This window comes from Microcaecilia unicolor, chromosome 6 (genome assembly GCF_901765095.1).
Source record: "Microcaecilia unicolor chromosome 6, aMicUni1.1, whole genome shotgun sequence".
In the NCBI taxonomy this organism is placed as follows: Eukaryota; Metazoa; Chordata; class Amphibia; order Gymnophiona; family Siphonopidae; genus Microcaecilia; species Microcaecilia unicolor.
Window position 1 is genome coordinate 202,098,094 of NC_044036.1, and position 25,115 is coordinate 202,123,208.

At 46.1% G+C, this 25,115-nt stretch overlaps 1 protein-coding gene across 1 annotated transcript in view; it reads left to right on the forward strand.

Moving 5' to 3' along the window:
• CDC73 (cell division cycle 73) overlaps positions 1 to 25,115 on the forward strand; it is a 476,174-nt gene that overhangs the window by 323,067 nt on the left and 127,992 nt on the right. The window contains exons 12-13 of the mRNA XM_030205684.1: positions 2,866 to 2,901; positions 3,084 to 3,171. Coding sequence (XP_030061544.1) covers positions 2,866 to 2,901; positions 3,084 to 3,171 — 124 coding nt within the window. The remainder of the gene's footprint in view (positions 1 to 2,865; positions 2,902 to 3,083; positions 3,172 to 25,115) is intronic.

A 25,115-nucleotide genomic window follows, 5' to 3' on the forward strand; every position in this document is an offset into this window, starting at 1 on the left:
ATTTGCTATTTCTATGTATTGCATAATATTTCATGTATAAATGGCCTTTTTTGTTTACACATATATCCCTTCTAAAATTGCCTTCTATACTGTTCTTAAGCAAGGGTTTACCTCAGTCAGATTGGCACACAACCCCCTATCTCTGTTCACCTTTAGTTAAATTTAAATTTATTAGCTGCTTGCTTTAAGTGAAATACCCCGTCAAGCTGCCTGCGCTGTCATGAGACTGCAAAATGATGGTAATTCCATTGATGAAAGCTGCCTTGAAGCAGCTATAATATATTTTCAAGTACCTAACCTGAAACGTATTTTTGGTAGTTGTCCCCTCAGCCAGTAGAGTTGGTGATATCCCTTCTGTAGGGACTTATCCACCATAAACATCCATAAAACAAGATTTCCTTGTAGGCTAGGCCTTATTCTAGATTACGAGAGAGCAATAACTGTTGACCTGCAGTTAAGCAAGTGCTTCTTAGAAAGTCAACCCACATTTTGCTTCATTTGATCCCGAATGTAGTGTAGTCATTCTTTTATGCTTAACTCTACAAAGCATGTGATGGCATCATTATTGGTCCATCTAAGACCAGCCTGCACCAAGATTTGTAAAGCCATGAAACGGTGTTTCATCCATACCTTAGTATCCCATTATGTGTGCACTGACTTCTGGCATGACACTTCCGTGTTCTTCTCCAGAATCCTTCAGAAAGAGAGAGAACTTGTCTCTTTCCCATCCAGGTCCTTTTATTATTTAAAAATGCCCTCCAAATTGAACAATTAAGTATAAACAAAAATGTGTTGTCCACATTATATTTTTTAATAGTTTTGTTGGAAGACATTCATACGCATGCCAAGTTGTATGGTTTTGTTATGCTGCTTGTTCTAAAAGAAAGAAAGCTGCTTATCTGTTGTACCCGGTATTCTCCAAGGGCAACAAGATAAATAGGCAAGCAAATTACTCTTCCCCTCGGAGCTGGCTTCTTTAAACTATTTTATAGACTGGAGACCCCAGCAGAACACCAGTAGAGCAGGAATTTTCATGCATGCTTGGGCAAGCTTATAAGCTTTTAACACAGCTTTCCAGAACATTATGATGTTGGCACCAGAACCCAGTTCTGTTAATTACCTTGGTAGCCTCAGAGAACACATATTAAGGATAAGTAGCTTTTCTTTATTTGGTATAGTAGCATTAGTATATTGAAAAATCATCTCTCGGTCAAGTAGTTCAGTAGAGCTGACTTTGTAGGCAATTATGTTAACTCTCTGCTTTAAACAGACAATTTTCTGTGCATTCAAAACACATTTCTAAGATCAAGATATGACATGACAGTCATAGCTTGAATGATATAATTGGTTTTCAGTACTCAGTGGGCTCCAGATGTTTAAAAATAAAATCAACATTGGCATGTTTGTTGGCAGACATGGCAGAATAATGAGGAACTAAGAGACTGACTGGAGACTGAATTGTAGATCCACATGAAGAATCTTATGTTATTGCCTTTGTATCTGTTGTATGGTTAAATGAAGTAGCCCATTTCATGAGCATTAAATAAAAAGTGCACAAGTTGTTTAATAGCATTCAGAACTTTTAATGTCTTTAGTGTTAATTTTTTGTAGGTTTCAGTAAGATGCGGAATATGTCACTTAACAATAATGGTCTTGAGCCTTCACCCATTATTAATGATATACAGTTGTAAAGTATTTAAATGCCAGGAGCTATTAACATGTTTTTGACGACGTGTCAGATAGAGATAATTAGTAAGTTCCATCTCATCCTTATAACAGTAAGTTGGATGGTGAATATTTGATATGGCTGTAGCCGTTTTCTGCATAGTCATAAATAAACATGAAGATGAATGTATTAGAAATCAATTAAGGAAATCCTCCGTGCATGGAACCAGTGAACAGCCAGAAGTTGGGAAAACAGTGTACATCATCTAAGCTTCTCAAATTTGGATTTTGGCAAGCTGTGCAAGATGGAAATAATCTTGACCTGAGCATATTTTAAATTGTTGTGTGCGCTTCAGAAATTTGTACCTAAAGGCATGATTGAATAATGTGTTTTTTGGACTGTGAAGATTTGTATAATTTAGCAGTCTGCGCGAATACATTTTAAATTCCTATTAAAACTAGAAAGTGGTGTATTCTCGAAGAGCTTGCTATCATCAGATGAGTCAACTTGTTGACTCACAACCTTATGGCTTGCTGAGGTCTGCTAGAATTAAGTAAAGCATGGAGAGAAAACATAAATAAGTTGTTAGTAATTGACCCTAAGCAAATATCAAAATCAAGTGGGCTTTTTTTTCCCAAGTAGGGTCAGGATATACTTGTGCTTTTGGGCCTGGTTAATGCCTATATGCTAGTAAACTGCATTTTTACTTGGATTAAGTAGAGGAGTGTGGTTTTCCGATCTGACGAAAAAGGGCAACCTTCAAAAGCTAATCAAGAAATGTATTAAGTTATGTCCAATAAAAAAGGTATCTTATTTTCTTTTCCATGTTTTATTTTGTTTGATTTCTATTGATATACTTGGATTAAGAAAGATTTGGAATTAGACTGTGTGCTTCAGCTTTTCAGTTTTTCTTAGCTGTATAGATAGGACAGATCTAATCGTGTGTTGTGAATGTAAACCTCTTATAATTCATGAAGAGGCTTCATGAGGTCCTTGAAGTAATGCTAGATAGTCGTCATGGTTTTTTTTACTGAAATAGCTAGAAGGTGCAGTTAACAAGTAAATTTTTGTGTTGTTTTTATTGCTCACAGTTTATGGTCTTTTCTGTTTTAGTCAAATTAAGAGTTCATTTTTTGACTAACTGAAGAAAGATTTTCCAATTTTAGTTCCTAAGGCTTCTCTTTATTTTTTTTCCTCAGTTTCCCAAGCAAGACCTCCTCCCAACCAAAAGAAAGGTGAGTCATTTATAGGAACTTAAACATTTTTCTCTTGTAATACTGGGAAAGAAATTTGCTACCTAATGTGACATTTGGTCATGATTATAAAGGTGAGCTGTGCTCCTGGTTGCAGTCTTTTAAGAGAATATTCATACTTTGTACATATAAATGGTATACTTTTCATAATTTTATACCTACAGGATCGCGAACGCCCATAATCATCATTCCTGCAGCTACCACCTCTTTAATAACTATGCTTAATTCAAAAGACCTTCTGCAAGATCTAAAGTAAGTATTTAATGAATATATTCTTATTAAAAAAAAATTGTCTTCAGATATGAGGGTGTAGTGAAAGCCCAGTAATTATCAGCATCGCTGAAACCTACAGTATTATCAAGTAGCAAAAGATTAATTTTGCAAACTGGATTTATATGTTATATATTTTCTGGACAGTATCTTTGAGCAAATGAAAGCAGTGTATGTAGATTTCATAAAGAAGGGACTGTTATGTGGCTTTCAGAAAGGCGAGCGTTAAGAACCAAGACAAATTAGTAAAATGTGAAGAATTTCAGAATATTCATGATTAATTTGAAATAGTGCTACTGTTGCTGAGGACACTTTGCCTAATCAAACTGAATTTCCTTATCCTACTCGACAACTCTATACTATCGAGTTGGATCCCTTCCCAACCAGCAAATGGTGGTGGTGATACTGAACTTTTCCAGTGACACCACTGGTATAACTGCTGGTGTAGGCTGAAACTTTTCAGTATTGTCTACCTCCAGTAGATGGTGAAGTTGGGCTGATGGAATAGAGCCTAGGATAGGTAAGCTTAGCCCCCTTGTTCACAGGCCACAGCCTGCACCTCTTGGGCTTGTTGATCCTGGGGTTCAGACCATAGCCCTTACCCCTAATGGTTAATGCAGTGGGCTGTGCACCTGGGGATCTGGGTTTGATTCCCGCTGTGGCTGTTTGTGATTCTGGGCAATTTATTTAACCCTCCTTTGCCCCAGGTACAAAAACGTAAGGTTATGAGCTCACGATGGATAATGAATAAATGCCCAGTGTCACAAGGAGCCGCAGTTCCCCAGATTCTCAGCCCACTGCACTAAGCATTAGGCTACTAATCCATTTCATTGGTCAGGCCAGGTAAGCTCCTCACTTCCTTTGACCTGAAGGAGACCTATCTTCATATTCCCATCAGGCATCAGTAAAGCTGAATTTATGTTGTTCTTTTTTTTTTTTTTTTTTAATATTGTAACTTTGTATTTTAATTTCTCCGAGGACAAGCAGGCTGCTTGTTCTCATGAATGGGTGACGTCCACGGCAGCCCCGAGGAACAGAAATCTTCCTATCAACAAAGGTTTGCTAGAGCCTTCGAGCGCACGCACCGCACATGTGCAGCCATCTTCCCGCCCGTCATGCAAGACTCCCGATCAGTTCTTTTCTTTCCACTTGCGGCCTCGACTGCCACCCAGGTCAACTCCCCATCGACATCGCTGGAGGGAGCTTCATCGCCGCCAGCATGGGAGTCAACTTCTCGGCATCACCATCGAGGACGGGGTTGCTCGGCATCGAGACGGGCCCGGTTTTGAACTGCAGTCAGAGAGCTCTTGTCCGTCACCGAGGAGGACTCATGGGAGGAAGAGGAGGATCCCAGGAATTTCTTGTCTGAGGAGTCTTGTGGTCTTCCCTCTGATCCTACTCCTTCACCAGAAAGAAAGCTTTCTTCCCCGGAGAGTCTTTCTTTCTCTTCCGGGAAATGTCTGTGGGCATTCCCTTCCCTGCGGTGTCTGTGGATGAGCCCAGGACTGAGATGCTCGAGGTCCTTGACTATCCTTCGCCACCTAAGGAGTCATCCACTGTCCCTTTGCATAATGTCCTTAAGGAGACATTGCTTAGGAACTGGATGAAACCACTAACTAATCCCACCATTCCCAAAAGAGCTGAGTCCCAATATCAGATTCATGGAGAACCTGAGTTGATGAGGACGCAGTTACCTCACGATTCTATGGTTGTGGAATCCGCTCTCAAGAGAGCAAGGAGTTCTAGAGATTTTGCCTCTGCGCCCCCAGGATGAGAATCTAGAACCCTGGACTCTTTTGGGAGGAAGGCCTATCAGTCCTCTTTGCTTGTGTCCAAAATTCAGTCTTACCAGCTCTACACAAGCATCCACATGCGCAACAATGTGAAGTAACTGACAGACTTGCTGGACATGCTCCCTGTGGAGCACGCCAGGCCTTTTCAGGAGGTGGTCAGGCAGCTGAAGGCGTGTCACAAATTCCTGTCCAGGGGTGCTTACGACACTTTTGATGTTACATCCAGATCCGCTGCTCAAGGTAAAGTGATGCGCAGACTCTCATGGCTGCGTACCTCTTGACCTGGACACTCGAACCCAGCAGCGGCTTGAGGATGTTCCTTGCCGGGGGGATAATATTTTTTTTTTTAATTTTTAGAAGTCTTTATTGTACTTATTCAGATACATAACAGAATAGTTACAGCTAATAAACATTACAAAATTATAGCGGTAGTAGGAATACAAAGATAAACTATGATCTGAATTTGTGTCGAAACAAACTGAAATCTGTAAGCAACTTCAACTTTTTCATTTTTGTACAAAGAAAACTCTCCCCCCCATCCAAACCAACCCCTCCCTCCCACCCCCCCCTTCTCCCACTCCCCGTGTCCAACTATGAAGCCCTGTGTTTAGAGACGTTCCGGTGGCACTACCCCTACTCAGCGTTCAAGAAAGGCCCCCATATTCTCTCCCACTTAGGCAGGACCTGGGCTTTAACTGCAATCAATCTCTCCATCTCGCACACATATCGTAACTTGGTAAGCCAGCGTGTTAATGGTGGTACCAATGGCGACTTCCAACTCTGAGCCAGATTCGCTCTGGCTGTCTGCAAGGCTCCCCTTGTCAGAAGCCATTCATGTTCTTTGAGACCTGCTGGTCGCTGGCCCAGTATGTATACTAATGGATGCCACCGCACAGGTCCCCCTATCCATCTCTGAAGGCGCGCCTGGACTGCTCTCCAATACGCTCTAGCCTTTGGGCAGGTCCACCATATATGGCCCATGGTACCTAGAGCGTCACATCTCCTCCAACATCTATCTGAGACCTGCCCAAACATATGGTGCAAGCGCGCCGGAGTAAGATACCAGCGGAAGAAGACCTTAATTGCATTTTCTTTCATAGGTATTGATCTCGCTGCACGCATTGTCCCCTTTTCCAGCTGTAACCACTTTTCGTCCGTTAGGGTGAAACCCAATTCCTGCTCCCATTTTCTCCTATGTAACAAAGATGGCTTTTGGTGCCCGGCTAGCACCGCATAAAGATAAGTGATCATCCCCCGTGTACTGTGATATCGCACACACACTTCTTCCATGGGGTGCGTTTCCCTCTTAAGACAAGTTACATAAACAGACCCTTTCAGAAAATGTCTCAATTGTAAATAAACATAAAAGTCACTCTGCTGCACCCCAAAATCGTCCTTCAAAGCCTCAAAGGTAACCACCTCCCCTCCTACATGCAATTGGCCCATCATATCTAGTCCGGCTTCAGCCCAGCGTACCAACACGGGGTTCCCCACACTCGGCTCGAACAACGGGTTGTCAACTATGGGCGCCAGGCCCGAAACAGGCGGTTGCCGATCAATAAACATCCGATCCCAATAATAAAAAGTGGCTTGTACCGCCGGTGGAAAGCACTCAACCCGCCCTCTATACTTGTTGGGTAGCCACATCAAGTTACCCAACTTACGGGATCCCACCATGGATTGTTCCAATTGTACCCAAAGCTTATGATCTTCCCCCCTGAACCACTCTACCGCCGATCTAGCCTGTGCCGCCCAATAATACCAACACAGATTCGGCACTGCTAAACCTCCCTGATTTTTATTCCTATAGAGAATTGCCCGTGCCAAGCGGGGTCTCTTTTGATTCCAAATAAACCGCATCAGACGGTCCTGTAAATTAGACAGATAAGCCCGGGGTACCTTCAAGGGAAGGACCTGAAAAAGATACATTAGCCGAGGCAAGACGTTCATCTTAATTGCCGCTATTCGGCCCAGCCAGGAGAGTCCAATGAGGGACCATCTGCCCAAATCTCTATAGATCTCTTTTTGCAATATCGGGTAATTAGCTGAAAACAATTCCGACTGGTCCGCAGGGATCTGTACCCCCAGGTATTGTATAGATCTAGTTGACCATTTAAAGACAAATGACGCCTGCAAGGCCTCATACACTCGTGGCGACACTCCCACCACCAGTCCTTCTGACTTATTAGCATTAAGCTTATAGCCTGAGACCCGCGAGTATTTCTCAATTTCCTTTAGTAAGTTAGGCAATGAGGTTAATGGGTTTGTTAACGACAATAACACATCGTCCGCAAACAATGCGATTTTGTACTCCTGCCCCTTCACCTCCACCCCTGTTACATTCACATTCTCCCGGATTGCAGCAGCCAGTGGCTCCATTGTCAAGGCAAACAACATTGGGGACAGCGGGCATCCCTGTCGGGTGCCCCTCCCCAGCGAGAACATCTCCGAGTTCCCTCCGTTAATCCTAACACATGCCTGCGGTCTTGTATAAAGCGATTGGGTCCAAGCTCTAAACAGGGGCCCTATCCCGAGCCTGTGCAGGACCCTATCCAGGAATCCCCAATGGACTCGATCGAAGGCCTTCTCCGCATCCAGCCCCAACAAGACCAACGGACAGGCCCTCGACCGAGCCCAATGCATCAAGTCCAGAGTTCTGCGCACATTATCCATGGCCTGTCTCTTTGGCACAAATCCCACTTGGTCTGGGTGAATCAAAACAGGTAAGAACCTCCCCAGCCGATTGGCAAGGACTTTTGCCAGGATTTTAACATCCGTATTTAAAATTGATATAGGGCGGTAGGAAGCACAGTCCGTTCCATCTTTCTGAGGTTTAGGTATTACTGCCACCCAGGCTTCTAACATAGTTCTAGGCAGCGCCTGTCCTTCTCTAACTGAGTTAATGACCAATGTTAAGCAGGGCGCCAACTCTCGCGCAAATTTCTTGAAGAACTCATTAGTAAAGCCATCCAGGCCTGGCGTCTTTCCCGTTGGTAAGTCCCTAATAACCTGCAATACTTCTTTTAGTTGCACTGGGTCATCCAGTTCTTTTTTCTGCTGTTCGGATAATACAGCCAGCCCTCTATCTGCTAGATATTGGTCTATCCCCCCAACCTGTACGGCAGCATCTTCTCTATACAGAGACTCATAGAACTGAGCAAAACGATCTCTAATTTGGGCAGATTTATACAGCATTGTACCATTTTCAGCTTTCACTCGCATAACATGTCTGTCAGCTCTCATCTTTCTCAATTTCCGTGCCAACAATCTCCCTGGCTTATTAGTCCCTTCGTAATACACCTGTTTCAATCGAGCATGCACAAACTTCAAGCTTTCCTCATGCAGCGCAGTCAGTTCCAATCTCACATCCTGTAACTTACGGTAATCAGCCACCCTACCCGACGCCCTGTATTTGGACTCAAGGTCCCCAATGAGATCCATACATTTCAACAAGCGCTCTCTGTGTATCCTATTTCTGTGACTGGCACACTTAATAAAATATCCTCGTGCCACCGCCTTAAAGGCATCCCACACAGTACTCAAAGCTGGCCCCGAGTCCATATTTATTTCAAAATATTCCTTCAGGACCGGAAGGAAATCCGCTACAATCTGAGGATCCTGCAACAGGCAATTATTAAATGACCACCTGCATTCTCTTCGCTCTCCCTCTAACGAAGGAACCACAACCCACGCCGGAGCATGGTCTGAGATTGTAATATGGCCAATAGCGGATTCCCCCCCCCCCTCCGAGAGGGTTCTGTCCAGAAAGACATAGTCTAGTCTCGAATAGGACAGGTGCGCTTGGGAGTAAAAAGTATAATCTCGCCCCCTCGGGTGACACATTCGCCACCAATCACACAGACCCATTTCTTCTACTAAGTTCCGCAAAGCTTGGGAAATGTTGTAATCAGCTTTAGTAGGAGATGCTGACCTGTCCAGACCAGGTTGCATGGTTGCATTGAAGTCTCCTGCCATGAATACCCTCCCCCGGGAAAACGATTGCAATTCCCTATGAAGTTGTCTGAAAAACCCCTCCTGGTTTTCGTTAGGGGCGTATATATTGGCCAAAGTAAACTCCTCCCTCTCAAGCTGCACATGCAAAAAGAGATATCGCCCCGCCACGTCTCTCCTCAGGTGGAGAACCCGTACCTGGATATCTTTATGAAACAAAATAGCAACTCCTCTTTTTTTCCCCCCTTTAACATCAGAAGCACAGTATACCCCTGGATACATTTTAGATGCCAATAACCCCTCATGCTTTGGCAACATATGCGTTTCCTGTAAAAACACCACCTTCGGGCACATTAAGCGTAACTCACGCTGAAGGGCATGGCGTTTGTATGGGGAATTAAGCCCCTTTACATTGTAAGTAAGTATCTTAAAGTCAGACATTAAACTTGTTCAGTAAATCATCCCTATGAAACAGTGTATGAGGAACATTCAAACCGTCTGGTATCTGACCCTTCTTGCCCCTTCTCCGGATTCTCCCCAAGTAGTTTAGTTCTTGATCCCCCATTCTATACTTCATAGTACATTCTTTCCCTAATAAACAATCTTCCCCCTCCCCCCCTATACTCCCTCCCTCCCATCTCCCCCTTCCCAGGAAACCACTAGCGAGGTTTTTAGTCCCTCGACTAGGAATACAGAAGGAAGAACCCATTAACCCAAACAGCTACCCAAGGCCCCCTCCCCCATCCCCCATCCCTTCATATCCCTGCTTTTTACGCTATAATCCCTCCTCAGTGTTATAAAACTTTTCGCCCCTGTGGGAGTGGTTCATCTATTTCCAATACTACTTTAACATCGTTCAAGTTATCCCATTCCCAGCACTCTTACTTTTATAGGCATACTTAACAAATACAAATTGACATGACTCTCCACTGCAACGCACAGCACAAGTTCATTTTACAACTTCAGGTGCCTGTTCGTGCCTTTTTCCCCTTGCCTTGGACTCTCTGCCATCTCTGCAGCTTAGCTCGCGTGGTCGGGTCCAGTTCAGTTGGTGGGCCTTCTGTGGACACCAGTCCCTCGGTTCGTAGTATCTTCCACACTTCTTCCAGGGTCCGGGTTCGATACATATGTCCACCTGTTGTGAAGCAAAGGGCAAATGGAAAAGCCCATCTGTAGGGGATTTTATTCTTTGTTAATACTTCCAGTGCTGGTTTCATCACTTTCCTCAAGGACAAGGTGTGAGCAGACAAATCCTGAAAGACTTTAATTTGTGCATCATTATATTCAATGTGCTGTACTTGGCGCGCTTTCTGTAGCAACTGTTCCTTTGCGGTGAAGGAGGTGAAGCAAACCACAATGTCCCGTGGTCTATTGTCTGTCCGTCTCCCCAATGCTCTGTGTGCGCGCTCAAATGTGATATCTAGAGTGTCTATCAACTTGCTACATAGCAGCTTTACTATGGCGCCAACATCCTCCTGGTCCCCCACCTCCGGGACTCCACGAAAACGCAAGTTGTTACGACGCCCTCGGTTTTCTAAATCGTCCAATTTAAGCTGCATTTCGGCATAGGAGGTGAGTATTTTCGAAAGACGGGTTTCAGTCTCGATCAGTTTTTCCGCGTTCTCATCTACCCGCACCTCCAATTCTTCCACGCGGCCTCCCATCTCCCGGAGGTCTACGCTCAGCCCGTCCATCTTTTCTAGGATTTCCTCCTTTGACACTTTGATTTCCTTGCGGATCTCCATTAGAAAACGCGTTAAGTCTTTGGGCAACCCCCGCTTACCGGTTGATTTTCCCGATTCGCACAGGGATGGAGCGGAGTCCGAGTCAGAATGTGAGGCGGGTGCCGACGAGAGCACATGGCGCCGCGTGGTCCGGAGCGCCGGCTTCTCCAACGTATGTTCACTCTCCCTCCGAGACGCCGCCATGTATTTCAGCGGGGAATGTCGCGTTAGATTCCACACACCACAAGGAACGTTGCAGTAGCTAATTTAGTTCGTCAAACAAGCAAAGGAACGCTATTATTGCTCAGTTACGGAGGGTGGCAACGGAGCTAGCTCTCTAGGCAGCCATTCAGGTCCGTGACGTCACTTCCTCCCCCGGGGGGATAATATTTTTGGCAAGAAAGTCGAGCAGGTGGTAGAGCAGCTCCACCAGCAGGAAACCGCCCTTGACAAGCTCTCCCACCGGGCGCCTTCAGCATCTACCTCAACAGGTAGACGGTGTTTCCAGGGAAGGAGGACTGCTCCCTATGCTTACAATAAGCGTAGGTACAATCTGCCTTCCCGACAGCCTTCTCAGGCTCAGCCGCAGTGCGCTCGTTCCAACAGCATGCGCCCAGACCGGCCCCTGCAGTTCCCCAGCAAAAGCAAGGGACGGGCTTTTGACTGGCTCCAGATGAGCATAGCCGCTATAAAAGTACCTGTGACGGACAATCTACCGGTCGGAGGGAGGTTAAATTTTTTCACCAAAGAGTGGCCTCTCTTAACCTCTGATCAGTGAGTTCTTCAAATAGTCTGGTTAGGGTACTCCCCCAATTTGATCTCCAGACCTCCAAATTGCCCACCGGGAGCTCAGTCCTTCAGCTTCCAGCACAGGCAGGTACTTGCAGACGAACTTTCCGCCCTTCTTAGCACCAATGCGGTCGATCCCGTTCCACCAGTGCAAGAAGGGCTGGGATTCTATTCCAGGTACTTTCTAGTGCAAACAAAAACAGGGGAGATGCGTCCCATCCTAGACCTAAAGGCCCTGAACAAATTCCTGGTCCGAGAAAAGTACAGGATGGTTTCCCTGGGCACCCTTCTTCCCATGATTCAGAAAAATGGTTAGGGTGGTGGACTTTGGTCCTGGGGAACTGAGGAACTGAGTTCGATTCCCGGCACAGGCAGCTCCTTGTGACTCTGGGCAAGTCACTTAACCCTCCATTGCCCACCGCATTGAGCCTGCCATGAGTGGGAAAGCGCGGGTTACAAATGTAACAAAAAAAAAAAAACGATTGGCTATGCTATCTGGACTTAAAAGATGCTTATACACACATTCCGATACTTCCCGCTCACAGGAAGTATCTTCGATTCCGTCTGGGAACACAGCACTTCCAGTATTGCGTGCTGCCCTTTGGTCTCACATCTGCGCCCAGGGTGTTTACAAAATGCCTAGCGGTAGTTGCAGCGTCGCTACGCAGACTGGGGGTGCATGTGTTTCCTTACCTCGATGATTGGCTGGTATAGAACACCTCCGAGACAGGAGCTCTACAGTCCATGCAGATGACTATTCAACTCCTGGAGCTATTAGGGTTTGTTCAGAATTATCCAAAGCCCCATCTTCTTCCAGTTCAAAAACTAGAATTCATAGGAGCTCTGCTGGACTCACAGGCGGCTCATGTCTATCTCCCCGAGGCGAGAGCAGACTACCTTCTGTCTCTTGTTTACATGGCCAGAGCGTCTCAGCAGATCACAGCTTCTAGGCCATATGGCCTCCACAGTTCATGTGACTCCCATGGCTCGTCTTCATATGAGATCGGCTCAATGGACCTTAGCTTCCCAGTGGTATCAAGCTGCAGGGAATCTAGAGGATGTGATCCAGCTGTCCACCGACTTCCACAGTTCCCTTTGATGGTGGACGATTCAATCCAATTTGACCTTTGGGCGCCCTTTTCAAATTCCTCAGCCGCAAAAAGTGCTGACAATGGATGCATCCCTCCTGGGGTGGGGGAGCACATGTAGATGGGCTTCACACCCAGGGAGTTTGATCCCTCCAGGAATCGGGTGTTCAGATCAATATCCTGGAGTTGCGAGCAGTCTGGAACACTCTAAAGGCTTTCAGAGATCGGCTGTCCAATCAAATTATTCAAATTCGGACAGACAATCAGGTTGCCATGTACTACATCAACAAGCAGGGGGGCACCGGATCTTGCCCCCTGTGTCGGGAAGCCATCCAGATGTGGTTTTGGGCATGACAGCATGGCATGCTTCTCCAAGCCACGTATCTGGCAGGCGTAAACAACAGTCTGGCCGACAGATTGAGCAGGATAATGCAACCTCACGAGTGGTCGCTCAACTCGGGCGTAGTCCACAAGAGCTTCCGAGCGTGGGGCACCCCTCGGTGGATCTTTTTGCCACTCAGCTCAATCACAAGGTCCCTCAGTTCTGTTCCAGGCTTCAGGCCCACGGCAGACTAGCGTCGGATGCCTTTCTCCTGCATTGGGGGAAGGGCCTTCTGTATGCGTATCCTCCCATGCCTCTGGTGGGGAGGACTTTGCTGAAACTCAAGCAAGACTGCGGGATCATGATTCTGATTGCGCCCTTTTGGCCGCGTCAGATTTGGTTCCCTCTTCTTCTGGAGTTGTCCTCCGAAGAACCGTGGAGATTGGAGTGTTTTCCAACCCTCATCACTCAGAACCAGGGGTCACTTCTGCATCCCAACCTCCAGTCTCTGGCTCTCACGGCCTGGATGTTGACAGCGTAGACTTCTCTTCCTTGGTCTTTCAGAGGGTGTTTCCCGAGTCCTTCTTGCTTCCAGAAAAGATTCCATGAAGAGGTGTTACTCTTTCAAATGGAAGAGGTTTACCATCTGGTGTGACAGCAAGACCCTAGATTCTCGCTGTTATCCTTCACAGAATACCTTTTACACTTATCAGAGTCTGGTCTCAAGACCAACTCCGTAAGAGTTCATCTTAGTGCAATTAGTGCTTTTCATTATCGTATAGAGAGTAAGCCTATCTCTGGACAGCCTTTAGTTGTTTGCTTCATGAGAGGTTTGCTTTTGTCAAAGCCCCCTGTCAAACCTCCACCAGTGTCATGGGATCTCAACGTCGTTCTCACCCAGCTGATGAAATCTCCTTTTGAGCCACTGGATTCCTGCCATCTGAAGTACTTGACCTGGAAGGTCATTTTCTTGGTGGCTGTTACTTCAGCTTGTAGGGTCAGTGAGCTTCAAGCCTTGGTAGTGCATGCTCCTTATCTCAAGTTTTATCATAACAGAGTAGTCCTCCATACTCACCCTAAGTTCTTGCCGAAGGTGGTGTCGGAGTTCCATCTGAACCAGTCAATTGTCTTGCCAACATTTGTTCCCCGTCCTCATACCCGCCCTGCTGAACGTCAGTTGCACACATTGGACTGCAAGAGAGCATTGGCCTTCTATGTGGAGCGGACAAGCCCCTACAGACAGTCCGCCCAAATGTTTTTCTTTCGATCCCAACAGAAGGGGAGTTGCTGTCGGGAAACGCACTATTTCCAGTTGGCTAGCAGATTGCATTTCCTTCACTTACGCCCAGGCTGGGCTGACTCTTGAGGGTCATGTCACGGCTCATAGTGTTCGAGCCATGGCAGCGTCAGTGGCCCACTTGAAGTCAGCCACTATAGAAGAGATTTGCAAGGCTGTGGGGGGGGGGGGGGGTCCGCCCCGCCTGCTCGCCGCGCGTGCCTGTCCTTTGTTCGTTCCATGCTCCCTCTGCCCCAGAACAGGTTACTTCCTGTTTCGGGGCAGAGGGAGCATGGAACGAACGAAGGACAGGCACGCGCGGCACCCCCCCCCCCCCCCCAGCGGCGTGCACCCGGGGGTTCTTTCAGTGGGGGGGGGTGTCCTTTCGCTGGGGGGGGGGGGCGCATTGGCGATCCGACCCGGGTGTCAGCCACCCTAAGAACGCCACTGCTAGTGTACGCTAAAAACGCTAGTGCACCTACAGCACGGCTCAGTAAACAGAGCCCTAAGTATCATACTTAATACTTAAAGGAAATCCATAAAACAAGCAGTACATTCAAATTAACAAGAATACAATTCTAAAAATAAAAAAAAGGTAAAGATTACAACATAATGTCTATAAAACATAAGTCAACATTCCTACATAGATCAACAGTTCTACATTGCAGGATGTCCGCCAGGTCTCACATTTTGCTTAATGTTGAATCAAAGGGAACCAAATGCTAATTGAAAGAAGTGTGTTTTTCACCATAGTACAGAACAGTGTATATGATTTTTCCAGTCGTATAGATGTGGGAGTTACTTCCATAGAGCTGGAGAGAGAAAGTAAAAGGCTGAAGTGTGCGTAGATTACCATCTGGCCATGGCAGGGGATGGCAAAACCAGTCTGTCAGTGAGTGATTGGAGAGTACATGTCGGAGTATAAGAAACGGTTAGAGCTGCCAAGTAGGAAGGAGTCAAGGTGTATCCTTAACAGGATGGTTGGCTGATGCATTTGGAGTTGGAGGCATACTCCAGGCCCAAAGGGTTTAGGCTAGGTGGTGAATTTTACCAAGAGTCATCTGTTCATGCAACAGGTCAATAGAGTATGGGAGTCTTGATACCAAAGTGTTGGTCTTCCTTCCAGAGGAGCAAATGAAAGTTCTAGGCTCAGAGAACAGCCTGTGTGCTGGCCACACCGAGGGCCTGTAACTAACTGCAGCTTCTGCAGTCTATGGTAGTGACCCTCAGTGTGGTGCCCTGAGCAAGAGCCTACATGATACCATTGCAGAAAGTGTTGTCATCCAGGTGGGTCCCTTTGGTCACAAGACTTGTGACCAAGGGATCCACCTGGTCTTTGATGGTTCATCTACCTCTTTCCAGATTTCTTCTCAGAGACTTGACCTGGTGGGACCACCTGTCTCACCTTCTGTGGGAGGTGAGCTTGGACCCTTCGGAGTGGATTGTACTTACCACTAATGCCAACCTCTAGTGCTTGGGTTGGGGCGTCAATCTGCATGGATGCTCTGGTGCAGGATAGGTGGTCCAAGCTGGAGATGTCCTGATCTATCAGTTGACGATGAGGGCAATCTTCCCCTTTGGTACTTCTAATGTAAGACCAAGTGATGTAAAACAAATGCCACGGCGGTGGCATTCATGAACAAGCAAGGAGGAACCAGGAGTGCAGCGATGGCTCAAGAGGCAGCATCTTTTGGAGTTGGGCTGAGCGCCACATGGATTCAATTTCAGCTGTCCACATATGTTAGATGTACATAATTTTTACTGTTTCCAGTATTCTGTTCTTGTTGGTGTTTTTCTCCATGTTGTTTTTATCTATGATATGATTTTAACATTGATTTTGAAATTTCTTGATGAAGATATAGGGCCCTGTTTACTAAGGCGTGCTAGCGTTTTTAGCTCACGCTAAACGCTAGGCACAGCCACATATTCCTATGGGTGTCTTTAGAGTTTAGCACACTTAGTAAACAGGGCCCATAGTTTTCAAAATGTATTATTTGTATGGATTGCCTGGTATGTGCTGTACGCACCTATTTTTAAAATTGTTTTTGATGAGTTTATTTTATTTTATTAGATCAATTTTTGTTTTATGGCTTCTGTTTTTTTAGGACTAGTGAATATATATTTGAAGTAGTATTCCCCCACCCCCATTTTTTGAGGCTCCCCTTTTTTTAAATCCTTTTATTTTATATGTTTTTAGTGGGTTTTTTGGTCATTAAAACAGTGACATCAATGATGTTTTTTGCGGGACTGCAACGTTTTTAATGGCAGCATCAGTAATATTTAGGGCCCTGTTTACTAAGCTGTGTTGTATGTGTGCTAGCGTTTTTAGCATGCGCTAATGCTAGAGACGCCCATATATTCCTATGGGTGTGTGTAGCATTAGTGCATGCTGAAAACGCTAGCACACCTTAGTAAACATGTCCCTTAGAGCAGTTAGACACATGGTTGTAAGTAAAATCGCTGACCTTTTTTTTTTTTTTTAAATCTGGATTTGGTTTTTAATTTTACTTTGTTGTTTACGGATTATTTTAATGTTAATTCCTTAGCATAAGCAGCAGATGAATCCAGGAACTGGTGGTGGGTTGTATCCGCATATCAGCAGTTGGAGATAGAGAACACTGAATCGAAAGCAGTGACACTGGACGCCTAGCTCCTTGTCTCATCAGTATATCTCTATCTCCAGCAGGTGGTGGACGGATTTCTCCCAGCTCCTGGATTCTTAGGGAGCTCCTGGCCTGTTTGGCCAGTTGTGTAGGGGTGTTTGGCTGAGGGTGCTGAACTTCAGGACAAACTTGTGCTGCAGGCCCTGTCCTACCCTGTTCCTCCCCCAGCTCTCTGTAGTCTTCCTTCCTAGCTGTCTGTAAAAAAAAAAAAAGTTTTCTCTCCTCACAGCTTTTTGTGAAGGCAGCCTAGGAGAAACAGAGAATTTGTTTATTTTCTGTGTAAACAGAGTGACCGCTCCGTGTTTTGCCTTCCCTGCAGTGTCGGTGAGTGCTTTTCAGCTTCCTTTTTGTTGGAGAGAGCTTTGGCGGGGGTCCGTGAGCGGGGCGGTTCATGATGGCGACAGAGGCGGTCAAGAGATGTTCCTGCTACGGCTCGCGCCATTCGGCAGCGGGAGCCTGTTTGGTGCACTGCTCAGATGTTGCCATCGAGGGCTATCCCTATTAATGAGTCCATTCAGGAGCTCATTTCTGCTCGATGGACAGACCCTGAAGGTTCTTTAAAAGTGACTAGAGCCATGTCTCGGCTTTATCCGGTGTCCCCGGCTACCTTAGATACCTTTTCTTTGCCTAAGGTAGATGCCTTGGTGACAGCGGTCACTAAGAAGACCACTCTCCCTTTAGAGGGTGGTGTTGCCCTTAAGGATATGCAAGACAGGCATCTTGAAGCCTCGCTTAAGCATTCCTCTGAGGTGGCCGCTTTGGCTTTACAGGCTTCTATTTGCAGTTCTTATGCTGCTAGAGCTTCCCTTTCCTGGTTTCAGCAGTCCTTGGAGCAGGAACAGGATTTAGCTTCGGGAGTCTTGGTTGCTACTCCATTGGAGTCTGCTCTTGCCTATTTGGCGGATGCCCTCTATGACTTAGAGCTTCGGCCAAGCAGATGGCTTTGGCGGTTTCAGCTCATCGTTTACTTTAGTTATGTCACTGGGCCACTGATATGGCTTCTAAACAGCGTCTCACTAGGCTTCCCTTTCGGTGGAAGTTGCTTTTTGGAGAGGATCTCGAAAAGATAGTTAAGTATTTGGGGGATTCTCTGTGTCTTTCTGAGGACAGGTCTCGAGCTGGTCCTAAGTCTGGTTCAACTAGGCCTCGTTTTAGGGAGGCTCAGAGCTACCATCCTGGGCGTAATTCTTAGTTTCAGCGTTCCAGATTCCAGCAGAAGTCTTCCTTTCGGAATGACAAGAGCCGCAGGAGCTTCAAGTAGGTTTCAAGTTCCCAATCGCCCTGACCAATGATGGGTGCGAGTCCATACCTCAGACCTTTCCATAGGAGGGCTATTATCTTTCTCGCGGGGTGTGGGCCACCATAACTTCAGACCAGTGGGTCTTGGATATTATAAGAAATGGTTACAGGTTAGAGTTTGCCCTTCCAATTGGAGATGGATTTTTGGAATCTCATTGTGCCACGGTGTCCAAAAAGCAGGCCGTTCTGGCTACATTGCAAACGTTGTTGGATCTCAGGGCGGTGGTTCCCGTTTCTCGAGCTGAATGGCGCTCAGGCCATTATTCAATCTACTTCATTGTTGCTCGAAAGGAGGTTCCTTCAGGCCCATTCTCGACCTCAGGAAGATGAACAAGTGTCTGCGAGTTCGTCACTTCTGGATGGAGATGGTGAGGTTGGTGATCTCCTCTGTTCAGCCAGGGGAGTTTCTCACGGCCTTGAACTTGAAGGAAGCGTACTTGCATATTCTCATTTGACCTCCTCATCAAAAGTATCTCCGTTTCGCCATTTTGGGGCACCATTTTCAGTTCTGTGTGCCTCCTTTCGGTCTTGCCACGGCACCTCGCACCTTTTCCAAGGTGGTGGTGGCGGCCTCCCTCAGAAAAGAGGGAATCATAGTTCATCCGTATCTCGACGATTGGTTGATTCGGGCGGTTTCTGCCTAGGAAAGCATTGCAGCCACCTCTTGGGTCCTGGAGTTTTTGCAATCCCTCAGTTGGGTAATCAACTTTTCCAAAAGCTCTTGACTCCCCTCCCTGACCTTGGAATATCTGGGAGTTCTGTTCAATACAGCTCGGGGACGAGTTTTCTTACCAGAAAGCAGAAGGCTCAAACTTTGCTCTCAGATTCACAGCCTGTTGCATTCCTCTTGTGCCCGGGCCTGAGATTACATTCAGATCCTGGGTTCGATGACAGCCACTCTAGAAGTTGTTTCTTGGACGAGAGCTCTCATCGCCCCCTTCAACGATCCTTGCTGAGTCACTGGTCTCCAGTGTCCCAGGATTATTGTTGCCGTCTGGCGTGGCTTCCATTGGCGAGACACCATGCGCTGGTGGCTGTGTGCCGACAATCTTCGCAAGGGAATGGCTTTGGCATCCCCTCTCTGGATAATTGTAGTGACAGATGCCAGTCTCTCGGGTTGGGGAGCCCATTGTCTTCAATGTGTGGCGCAGGGCCAGTGGTCTCTTAAGGAGACGAAGTGGTCCATCAATCGTTTGGAGTTGAGAGCAGTCAGTCTGGCTCTCAGGAAGTTTCAGGATCTGCTAGATGGGCAAGCATTCGAGTTCTTTCGGACAACATCACAGCAGTAGCGTGCATCAATCGCCAGGGTGGCACTCAGGAGTGTGGCCTTGACTTCAGAAGCGACTGATCTTCTGTGATGGGCGGAGACTCATCTGCTTTGTCTCTCAGCGGCTCACATTGCAGGACAGAGCAATGTGCAAGCAGACTTTCTCAGCCGTCAACACTTGGATTCAGCGGAGTGGGAATTGATGACGGAGGCCTTCAGTAAAAATTGTGTGCAGTTATGGATCTGATGGCGACCAGACAAAATGTGAAAATAGGAAAGTTCTTCAGCAGAAGGCGGGAGGCAAAGTCTGCAGGTCTAGACGCCCTGTTACAGCCTTGGCCAATGGTCGGTCTTCTTTGTCTTCCCGCCTTGGGCCCCTCATCGGACGTCTGCTGCATCGGATCAGGCTTCATCGAGGTCTCGTGGTAATGGTAGCTCCAGACTGGCCACATCTAGTGCAACTTCTCGAGGAGCCCCCTCTTCGACTCCAGTTTTTCCCGGGCTGTTTCATCAGGGCCCGGTTCAGATGGAGGACGTCTCCCGCTTTGGTCTTACGGCCTGGTTCTTGAGAGGGTTAGGTTGAGGAAGAAGGATTATGAAGATTCTGTGATTGCCACCTTGCTTAGCGCTCGGAAGCGTTCCACTACCTCGGCTGCGTACGTTTGAGGCATGGTGCGCTGAGCGTGTCTGGTCTCCCTTTAAGGCTTCGGTTTCGCAGATTTTGGCTTTTCTGCAGGAGGATCTTCAGAGAGGGTTGTCTTTTTTAACTCTCTTCAGGTGCAGGTCACAGCTCTTGCCTGTTTTCGGGGGCGTCTGGCTGGTGCTTCCCTCGCTGACCATCTTCACATAGTGCATTTTTTGAGAGGCTCTCTGCATCTTCGTCCTCCCCTTCGGCGTCCTTATTCTTCTTGGAAGTTGAATTTTGTGCTTAGTGCATTGCAAATCCCTCCTTTCAAATCATTGCGTTCCACTTCGGTTAAAGATCTCACGTTGAAGACGGTGGCTATTTCCTCTGCTCGAAGAGTTTCGGAATTGCAGGCTCTGTCATTTCGAGAGCCTTTTCTTCAGTTCTCTGAGTCTGGTGTCTCTTTGAGAATGGTTCCTTCTTTTTTGCCCAAGGTGCTGTCCGCTTTTCATTTGAATCAGCCTCTTTTTCTTCCCTCCTTTCGGAGAGCGGATTTTCCTGAAAACTTTGCTCGTTTGCATCTTTTAGATGTTCGGTGTTCTCTGCTCCAGTATCTTCACGTGACGAGTTCTGCGCATCTGATCATCTTTTTGTTCTATTTGCTGGACCTAGAAGGGGTCACGCAGCGTCCAAAGCGACCATTTCTCGTTGGATTAAGGAAGCCATTTCCTCTGTGTATCTGGTGAAGGGTTCGGTTCCTCCGGGAGGGTTTGCAAGCTCATTTGACTCGGGCTCAGGCTGCTTCTTGGGCGGAGACAGGAGGGTTTCCTTGGATAACATTTGTCGAGCGGTTACCTGGGCCTCTTGCCATTCGTTTGTTGAACACTACAGGTTTGATGTGGAGGCAAGACAGGATGTGCGTTTTGGAGCTACGGTGCTTTCTCGGGGAGTGGCGGCTTCCCACCCTATTTAAGGGATTGCTTTTATACATCCCACCAGTTCCTGAATTCATCTGCTGCTTATGCTAAGGAAGGTAAAATTATGTCCTACCTGATAATTTTCTTTCCTTTAGTAGCAGCACAGGAATCCAGGATCCCTCCCTCAGTCTATTGATAGCCGGATTTCTCGCCTTATTTTCTGGTCTTTGTAGGGGATCCTTTAAGAAACCAAGAGGAATTTCTTTTTACACAAGTTGATGGATTCCGATGTTTGACTCCTTTGTTTTGTGGAGTCATTATTGTTGGAGTTTTTTCCTTGGCTGTTCACTTGTTGTTGTGAGGAGAGTATTTTCTGCTATTTATGACTCCTTTCATCTGCTTTGGAATACGATCTATACTGAGGAGACAAGGAGCTGCTTTCTATTCAGTGTTCTCTATCTCCACCTGCTGGTAGGCGGATACAACCCACCACTAGTTCCTGGATTCATCTGCTGCTACTAAAGGAAAGAAAATTATCAGGTAGGACATAATTTTACCATATGGTGTTTTTTAAAATACTTTTAGTAGAAACATGTAGATTAATAAAAATATGGTCAGTTGATACTTTGTCGGAAATTACATTTTTTTATTCTGCTAATTACTTGGCTATAGAGGAATGTTATAGAGCCTCCAGTTTGAGTATGAACATGGGCTGCCTGGTTATTTAAAACTATCACTTCAAAAATGCTCTTTTTTTTTTTTTTTTTATAGATGACTTCTAAAGTTCTGAGACATTTTTTTATGTATTAGTGGATGGGTTTTGACTGACATAAAAATGCTTTTCTGAAGGGTTATAAGATTGTTTTTTTTTTTTTTTTGTTGCTATTACATGATATTTAATTTTTTTTAATTGCAGTTTTATTTCAATATCTGTCAAGGGCTCTTTGTCTAGTTGTACTTTCTAAAAGGTGAACACACATTCATCTTTTCTATTTTTCTGTTTTTAAAAGTTTTTAGTGCAACTGCTGATTGTTTTTGTTTGTTTTGTTTACAAGTGGGTACCACAGGATTCATTGATTTTCACCTAATTTGTTTAATATTATGATTAGGTTTCAGATTATATGCTAACGATATTACATTAATAGTGTCCATCTTATCTATAGATGAAAAATGTATTTAGATGTAGTAGAATTCTAGATCTCAACTAAAATTAGAGAGAAAACAAAAGTCCTCATACTATGTCACCCTAATAATGATCTGAATGGTTCCGAAACTACTACTACTACTACTTAACATTTCTAGAGCGCTACTAGGGTTACGCAGCGCTGTACAGTTTAACAAAGAAGGACAGTCCCTGCTCGGAGCTTACAATCTAAAGGATGAAATGTCAAGTTGGGGCAGTCAAGATTTCCTGAATAGAGGTGTAGTGGTTAGGTGCCGAAGGCGACATTGAAGAGGTGGGCTTTGAGCAAGGATTTGAAGATGGGCAGGGAGGGGGCCTGGCGTATGGGCTCAGGGATTTTATTCCAAGCATGGGGTGAGGCGAGGCAGAAAGGGCGGAGCCTGGAGTTGGCGGTGGTGGAGAAGGGTACTGAGAGGAGGGATGTGTCTTGAGAGCGGAGGTTACGGGTAGGAACGTATGGGGAAACGAGGGTAGAGAGGTAAGGAGGGGCTGCAGATCGAGTGCATTTGTAGGTTAGTAGGAGAAGCTTGAACTGTATGCGGTACCTGATCGGAAGCAGGTGAAGTGACTTGAGGAGAGGGGTGATATGAGTATATCGGTCCAGGCGGTTCAAAGCTATTTAACAGGCCAGAAATGGCCACTGACTGGTTAAATAGCGTTTGGCACCTAACCGTGAATATTCAGCATGAGAGAACCAGTTATTGCTGCTGAATATTTGTAGTCAGCACCAAAAAGTTAACCAGCTATTTTGCATGACTGGCTAAGCTTAGTGGGCAAATCGGACCACGTAAGTAGCAGTCCTATCTTTACCTTAAATGGCCAGTGCTGAATATTCACTTAGCTGGTTACGTTTGCGCCAGCCGAAAAAACTCAGATATTCAATGCCTTCGCCTGCCTTCTCTCGATCTCTGCCTCTTCCATCCAGCCTTCGCCTGCCCTCTCTCGATCTCTGCCTCTTCCATCCAGCCTTCACCTGCCTTCTCTCGCTCTCTCCCCCTTCCGTCCAGCCTGCAAGGGGCTACATACAGGATGTGCACGCAGGACGTCAGGAGTTAGAAACAGATCATCAGCGAAGGCGCTGGAGTCGACCGGAGCTGAAAAAGACTGGCGGGGGATGGGGACCTCCCGCCAACAAAGGTACCTTGCGGCGATGGGGGAGGGGCGGCGGCAGCAGGGAGGCGTGTGGACAGAAACTTTGCGCTCTGCACGCATGGTGGAAAGTGCTTCGGGTCCAGCGCGAGCGAGAATGAGGGAAAACCTCTGCGCTTCCACCGTTCCAGTACACAGTGAAGCAGAGCAGCAGCAGGAGTGCGTGCACCCACCTGCTCAATGGGCTCCCTGCAACATCGGCCAGTGTCCATGCAGAGAAGCTCCCAGCTCTGCGAGCTTGCTCCAGGCGCTCCCAGCAGAAACAGTAATAGCCGCCTCCTCCTCCTCCTTTCTGCCTTTTTTTTTTTGTAGGGGAGGGGGGCTGGAGGAAGGATCCCTCCTCGGCCACCGCTTTTTAATCACAGCGCTACTTACTGGGAGAGACACCAAATTCGCTCTGTTAGCATTGGTGGCAGTGGGGGGGGGGGGGGGGGGGGGTCACAAAATCCAATGTGGAACAAATGAAGCAGATCAGTCAATAGTGCAAATCAGTCTTTATTATAGGGTTGAAACCCAATAAAACGCATGACTCATGCCGTGTTTCGCTCAAAAGGGCAAAGTCTGAGGCGAAATTATGAACTTCAACAAAAAGGTGTATAGCCTAATTACCACCATATGTAGCTTTATTTGCGTTGTAAAAGTTGCCGACGGCAACAATTCAGTTACACTGCCTCCAGTTTATGCTAAGTTGTTACCATCAGCAACTTTTACTATGTAAATGAAGTTACATATAGTGGTAGCTAGGCTATACACATTTTTGTTGTTGAAGATCATATTTTAGCCTCTGACATTGCCCTTTTGGGTGAAACACGGCCTGTGTTGGGCATTTTATTGGGTTCTAACCCTATAATAAAGTCTGATTTGCACTATTGACCTGCTTCATGTCCATATTCATTGGGGAAATCCTGAAAATCCGACTAGACTGTGGCCTTTAACCCACATTCAATTTCATTCTGATAAGAGAGTACTTCAAAGCATTCTGTATATGATTATTTATTTATTTGTTACATTTGTATCCCACATTTTCCCACCTATTTGCAGGCTCATTGTGGCTTATATAGTACCGTAAAGGCGTCTGCCAATTCTGGTATAAACAGTTAAACAGTGATGTTATGGTAGAATCAGGTTCATGTGGAACAAACATATTAGGGAATAGTACAGGGGAAGAGTTAAGTTATATCCATTACATTCTTTGGTTTCGTAGTGTTGCAGGGTTCAGGTATTTAAGTAGGGTCGGTAGGGTATACCTTTTTGAACAAGTAGGTTTTTAGTGATTTCCAGAAGTTTAGGTAGTTATAGGTTGTTTTCACGGCTTTTGGTAGTGCGTTCCATAGTTATGTGCTTATGTAGGAAAATCTAGATGCATAAGTTGATTTGTATTTGAGTCCTTTGCAGCTTGGGTAGTGGAGGTTTAGATATGTTCGTGTTGATCCGGTTGTATTTCTGATTGGTAGGTCGCTGAGGTCTGTCATGTATCCCGGGGCCTCGCCGTAGATAATCTTATGAACCAGGGTGCAGATTTTGAAAGCAGTACGTTCTTTGGTTGGGAGCCATTGCAATTTTTCACGGAGGGGCTTGGCGCTTTCGAATTGCATTTTTCCAAATATAAGCCTGGCTGCCGTGTTTTGAGCGGTCTGAATTTTCTTTGAGTTGTTCTTTGCATCCCGCATAAATTCCATTGCAGTAATCTTGACTACTGCAACTTACTCCTCACCGGCCTCCCACTTAGCCATCTATCCCCCCTTCAATCCGTTCAGAACGCTGCCGCACATCTTATATTCCGCCAGAACCGATATACTCATATCACCCCTCTCCTCAAGTCACTTCACTGGCTTCCGATCAGATACCGCATACAATTCAAGCTTCTCCTCCTTACCTAC